This window comes from Topomyia yanbarensis, chromosome 2, assembly GCF_030247195.1.
Source record: "Topomyia yanbarensis strain Yona2022 chromosome 2, ASM3024719v1, whole genome shotgun sequence".
Classification (NCBI taxonomy): domain Eukaryota; kingdom Metazoa; phylum Arthropoda; class Insecta; order Diptera; family Culicidae; genus Topomyia; species Topomyia yanbarensis.
This window is the reverse complement of record NC_080671.1, coordinates 378,922,265-378,928,444: the sequence shown is the minus strand read 5'-3', so window position 1 is coordinate 378,928,444 and position 6,180 is coordinate 378,922,265. Positions and strand designations below refer to the sequence as shown.

Here is a 6,180-nt window from a genome sequence, read left to right as displayed (position 1 = left end):
AAAGATGCGTTCTATGAGCGTCTAGACATGACCATCGGAGTGTGCTCAGGAATCTAATGATCGGGGACGCCAATGCACATGTTGAAAGGGCAAAATTCTTTCGTTCGATCATTGGAAAGGAGAGCCTTTTACTTCAACCACCAAAGACTATGGCCTAAGGTTAATCAATCTCGCCGCAGTCAGAAAGAAGAATTTTTGGAGACTGCGGTAACGTCTTCTCAAATCGACCATGTTTTGATAGACGGTCGACATTTCTCCGATGTCAGGATCTTCTGAGGACCGAGCGTCCGCTCTGTCCGTCAATTTGTGAAAGACACATCATATATCACTGGTTCCATGCATGATAGAACCATGTGACGTAACACGGCAACTGCCGGCTGAGGCTGTTATCGAGAAATATGCCAACACGCTCGACGAACGAGTCGAAGATGGACAAACTAAGAATTTGTATAAACGGACACAGAGCTTTTGGATACCACACATGTAAAACAGCGAAATGGCTGTTTTAACGTTGAGTGTCAAGTGCAGCGGCTACACGTCCGAACGAGGAACGATATAGTGAGCTATGGGCAACCGAGAAAAAACCACATCGACGTAAGAAACGTTGGTACGATTGAAAAATTACTCACGGATTCAGGCGAAAGTTTTCCTGGAAACGAAGCGCGAAAGTATTACAAATCGTTTAACAATATGACGAGAAAAAGCGCCTTGGCATCAGTGGTGAGCAACGACTAGGACGGAATTGTATTGACTGATCATACAGCAGTGGTTACCATGTGGGTAGGCTGCGCTTTCCAACTTTATGGTCAACATAGCCATCATAGCATATTAGTACCAACAAAGTAAAAATAGTATTGACTTCTGTTTCGTAATATTACCCGACATATTATTAACTACATATTACCTTCAGACGCAAACAACGTCTAGAAATGACTTCCGGTTGAATTGTTCATTCTAGTCCGCAAAAACACAACGCGTGTCGGCATGAAAATCACGATGATATATAGTCTTGTTTTTCACACGCAAACCTTACTCATTTACCTTCACAGCAAACTCTATTCATTCATGAAAATGTCAGCAACATGAGGTGAGTTTTTATTCTAATTTTGGCGTCTAGTGATTATACTTCTAGCCGACGTCAGCGAACATTGCTTTGTAGCTCGTAAATTCATACGATAATGAACGGGGAAAATATGGGTCATCGCATGATGAGATATGTTTTTGTTTGTGAAAAGTGACTTACTCAATGTGAATGTCCGTTTTGTCAAAGCAATGAAATGAATTGAAAATAGGTTAAAAACGATATTTATTCTTGAATTCATTTTATGTTTACAAGCTTCGCTTAGTCTTTAAGTCGATGAAATCGTAATCCAACTTAACCACTAGTCTTATCTAAATCACAAATTTTTTGCAGCAGATTTACTAGATATAAGGCATGTTCCTTAATCACGTTGCCGGGTGTGCCGCAATGAGACACATCCTCCGCAGTGCTGGCTGTTCTTTTTTGCAGTGTCAATCCAAACATGGCCTTGTACTGTGTTGCCATTTGATCCGAGTAGCCTCTTTTAGTACCCGTAGATAACAAGCAAAGCTTAGCCAGTGTTTTCAGTATTACCTGGAGACGTTTCTCGAAGAGTTCGAGAAGTTTCTGAATTTCTTCACAGTTAAAGTTGCTATTCGCTACGCTGACAAGGGATTTTGCATTACAAAGGTACTCGATCATCGTTTGACTTTGCTTGCAAAGATCGAGCGCTTGCTGCAAAATTCTGAACTTGACCGGAATTGTTTGAGCTAGTTCACATTGATACTCTTGCAGCGCAATTCGCTCCATTTGGATCTGCAGGTATTCCTGGGGTTCACTGAGGCTTTCGAAAATTTTGACTGCCTTCTCGTAGTGCAGCTTGCACAACTGCAGGATAGTTTTACGGCGGTGTTCGTCGTTAGCGGAACGAAACGAAAAGTGGTAATAGGAGGCAATTCTGAAAAAAAAATGATAAAAGCATTAATGAATATTCTGACTACAGGAATCTACTTAACGTTGATACCTATGATGAATTAACGCAGCCCGGAAAGAGTACAACACCTGTCTCGGCCCGTTTAGTTCCTGATCGCATAGTTTCAGTGCTTTTTGAAGCATCTCGACTACCTCTTGTTCTACTTCATCCACACTCTGCGTACCATCGTGCTCAACGTCGCTGTAATCTTGCAATTGCTTAGCTAAGTTGAATGTGGCCGTAGACAGTTCCCAAGTTACCAAAGACCACAGGTCGGGATTTTCCTTTTTTGAGCCTAAAACCCCCAATGCTCGCTGATAGTGTGTAAATGCTTCATTGTAGAATTTTTTCTGAAGCTGTACGTTGTTTGGACTGGAAAGAGGCAAACATAAGTACAGTCGCGGTATTAAACAATTAGATGGTTACAGAGAAAGAGTATTTGGATAAAACGGCCAAATTTCCTTCATGCCAATAAACATACCTTTCTCCAACGAGATGAATGTGCGCGCGAAAGCGCATAAACCTTCCCATGTTGCACAACAAGAACGCCAAATTTGTAGGATCTTTTACAGCTTCAAACAGTGCGACTCCTTTATGCAGAGAATCGTAAGACTTCTTTGCGAGTACTTGGTAGAGCGGCTCACTCGCACTATCCTTTTCTTTGGCAGCTTTCTCGAACATCTCTCGCTCCTCTGGGGAAAGTTTCCAAAACTTTTGATACTCCTCTTGAGCCCAGTGCATATATTTGACACCCAATTCATTCCGCACACTACCTAGTCTTCGATTAAGTTCCTCTTTCGCATCCCTGGATGCACATGCAATCGCAGCTTCGTAGCAACCACAGCTGGTAATCATCAACTGTTCGATGTTGTCCATCGGTAGAGGTAGCGATTGCTCTACTTCACTGCCGATATCTTTGACCAATTCGTCCATTATCAGCTGATCTACACGATTCTCCTGTTCGAATTCCTTTAAGTACTGTTGAATATTATCCCATTTCTTGGCGAACTGAAAGAAGCAATCGCCTATTCTACCAAGCAGTAGAGCACGCTGTGAAGAAACGCAGGAAATGTACTTCGTAACGACCTGCTGGCAGCGAACAGATGAATAGATGTACCGAAGAGAGGTTCCAAACTCCTCCAGAGCATAATATCGCTCAGCAAGTGTTGCGTAAGTGAGGCATGCTTTTTCAAACAGCAAAATTTTTAAGTGAACGTTCCAAGATTTTATGACACCTATCTCGCCCTTCAGTAGAAGCGATCGGGCATCGATCTCCGATGTGGTTGCATCTGCAGTAACTCGCTTTTTGTCAATTTTTCTTTTTGATTTTTTCTTAGACAATTTCTTAGACGAGTCACTGGGTTGGGAACGCTCGGAATCTGCCCTCCAACCCATCGGAATGGGTTCGTTCGGCTTAGCCATCGCTGGTTCTGGGTGCAACGGGCTGTACGGTAGAGCAATCGGATCATCCGATTTTGCCATATTTGGATGTGTCTCTTCGTGATAAATCTTTCGTTTTTCTTCTGCTTTTTCCTTCTCTCTATTTTTCTGTTCTTCGCTGCTGTCAAAATACTGCAAGCAACTCAGCCCATCGGCAATATGCTGCAAAGCTATTTTACAGCGTTCTTCGATATTTCCAACCAGTGGTGGTGGTCTGGAATTATATCGCCAGCCATAATTTCCATTATACTCCTGTAGTGTCGACTCGATACTTTTTATAGCTGCTTCTAATCGATTTCCATTATTCTGGTCATTCATATACTCATCCGACTGCGGCGAATCACTGGACGGCCCATTTTCACCAAAAAGCGATTGAAATTCGTCAACTTCGTCGTCGTCTTCATCATCATCATCAAATGTAGTGTTGAACTTTGGTGATCCCGGATCTGTTTCTGCTGGGATATACAAATCCGACAAAATGTAGTGCGAGGATGTAACAATCTGTGGGTATTTTTCCTTTGGCAATAATTTGATGCAGTTATCCAGCAGCATTTTGATGGCCCCCGCCTTGGTGGCAGATATTCCATCACGAGAATTTTTCATATTTCGAGCCACGGTGTACAGCAGCATGGCCACCGGAATGGTAAAAGGATTCTGATTTTTCTCTAATTCGTCTTCAGATTCTTCCTCGTTTTGTGGTTGGCAGTCGCTGTGCTTTTGGCACAGAGTTGTTAGATCGTATAACTTGACGACGTCATCGTTTTTCGCTTTGAACAACCAGTAAGTGTGACCAGCTTTAGTGGCATTCGCTTTCAAGAACACCAAAATATTCTGAGCAACGTTTCTGATGACTTTCGGCGAAAACTTCGAATTTTCCAAGTGTGGTAGATCTTCTGTTTTAATCAGTTCATACCTACAATAGATATAAAGTGCCGTGAATTACCCGAATCAACTGTTACCAGTACTAACCTTTGAACAATACCATCCAAATGGTAGCACATTACCACTTCCGGAACGTTACACATCAAATTGTCCAGCCAATAGTCAATCCCAGTCAACACATTGATAGGTTTTGATTGATCTCTTAATCGTAAACTTATGCAGGGTCTATTGGCTCCTCCAAATATGGGCATATCCGTACCAATCAACATCCGAATATCCTCAAAAGTCCACACAACATTTCGGTTAAACACATGACTTGTTTGACGTGGATCTGGAAAATTCTCCTCCTCGTCAGGTTCCGGAAGGATCGGCCCAGCAAGTGGCAGTGGTTTGAATTTCCGACAGGTATCACCATCCTCTTCCGATAACTCTGTGACTCCTTCTCCGACGTCTTCATCGGACTTTAAACTATAGTATAAAAATTTCGAGTTGAGATACTTCTGAGCAAGGGCTTCCCTTGATTTCGTATGAATGAACAGCTTCTTTTCGCTATCACTCAAACTATTTAAAATGTTTTCGTAGATAAACGATCGCAACCAATCCCACTCATTCTCCTCCTGGCGAAGCAAATAACGGGCCACATCGAACTCATCAATCAATAGAGTATTTTCGATACGATGAACGATCATCGAAATTACACTTTTCCTTGAATATGGTAATTTTAGCAGACGTTTAATGTTTTCTGCATCCGATACGACATCCACACCACCAACACAATCGGGAAACATGTTTGCCATGCGAAAACTGCTGAACCCGCGCTGGTGCGAAACGGACTGACCTAATCCGTACGAATTGGCCGAATTGCTCAGCCAGTTTGAGGGTGGCATATTCAGATCGGTGTTGCATTTCAATCTGGCAAATGGAGCAGTACTTTGAACATTCAGAAAGCGCACAATAGCATTCGATTTGATCTGATCCTTTTCTGATGAGGCGAGGTACTGAGAATGCTCCGGGAGATCAGATAATGACAAACAAGCTCCAATATCAGCATCGTCCATCTGGTAAACAAAAAATATTACGAATTGCGATATGAAAAATATAAATCAAAGCAACTTTACCTTTCATTTCAATTTTTGCGCTGGAAATGTTTCGCTGCAATGTTCACCGTTTGCTTAGTACGTAATGTTTTAAATAAGCAACTGAATTCAGAAACAAGTTAAAAAAAATACTGCAGTCCATGGAAAAGTTGCGAACCTACGAGAAAGAATGCAGACAGTGAACCACACTGCGGTGCGATACATATATAAACAGCTGTGTTTGACAAGTACGAAAAAATGCCGTAACATCGCATTCACATTTTTCATCGAATTCAATAAAAACAATACACGCTAACTTGATAACTTCCAAAAATAAGGTAAAGCTTAACTTTTGCTGATTTCGTTTTTAGAACCGAGTCGCTCTAGGTTCGCTCTGACCCAGTTAAACTCATTTCGGAACCGGTTCGGATTTCTTAATGGAGTCATTATGGATTCCAAATCAAATGCAACAACCGATTCCGACTCAGAATCGGTTGTTGCATTTGATTTGGAATCCATACTGGCTCCATTCAGGATTCCGAATCAAATTCCGAATGGTTTGACCGGGGAGCTGTCATTTTTGTATGGATTTTGTAAATATTAGAGCGAACATAGGGCGACTCTGATCTAAAACCGAAATCAGCATTTGATTCTCAACCTCGCATAATTTTAGCGTAAGAGATTTTTCCGAACTGAAACTACCCTAGAATATATCCCAAATGACCCAAGCAGTGCAACCCGGGATGCCATTATGCCAGATATATTTTGCAGCTTCCAGACAAAAAGAC

At 41.9% G+C, this 6,180-nt stretch overlaps 1 protein-coding gene across 1 annotated transcript; it reads right to left on the bottom strand.

The window, feature by feature from the left end:
• Nucleotides 1-1,289: 1,289 nt before the first annotated feature.
• On the bottom strand, nucleotides 1,290-5,612 carry LOC131684649 (erythroid differentiation-related factor 1). The gene is made up of 5 exons (XM_058967706.1): nucleotides 5,435-5,612; nucleotides 4,404-5,374; nucleotides 2,476-4,347; nucleotides 2,046-2,366; nucleotides 1,290-1,979 (listed from the first exon to the last, which is right to left on the bottom strand). Exons 2-5 carry the CDS (start codon nucleotides 5,372-5,374, stop codon nucleotides 1,376-1,378), a joined length of 3,768 nt encoding a protein of 1,255 aa, XP_058823689.1. The 5' UTR covers nucleotides 5,435-5,612; the 3' UTR covers nucleotides 1,290-1,375.
• Between the last annotated feature and the right edge of the window lie 568 nt (nucleotides 5,613-6,180).

What these genes read in the sequence shown, in the direction of transcription:
- LOC131684649 (XM_058967706.1), bottom strand. Translation starts at nt 5,374, where the DNA reads ATGGACGATGCTGATATTGGAGCTTGTTTGTCATTATCTGATCTCCCG. An exon ending in ATTCATCTCGTTGGAGAAAG is followed by an intron (nt 2,367 to 2,475) that starts GTATGTTTATTG and finishes GCCTCTTTCCAG; the next exon opens with TCCAAACAACGTACAGCTTC. An exon ending in GCTGCGTTAATTCATCATAG is followed by an intron (nt 1,980 to 2,045) that starts GTATCAACGTTA and finishes TTTTTTTTTCAG; the next exon opens with AATTGCCTCCTATTACCACT.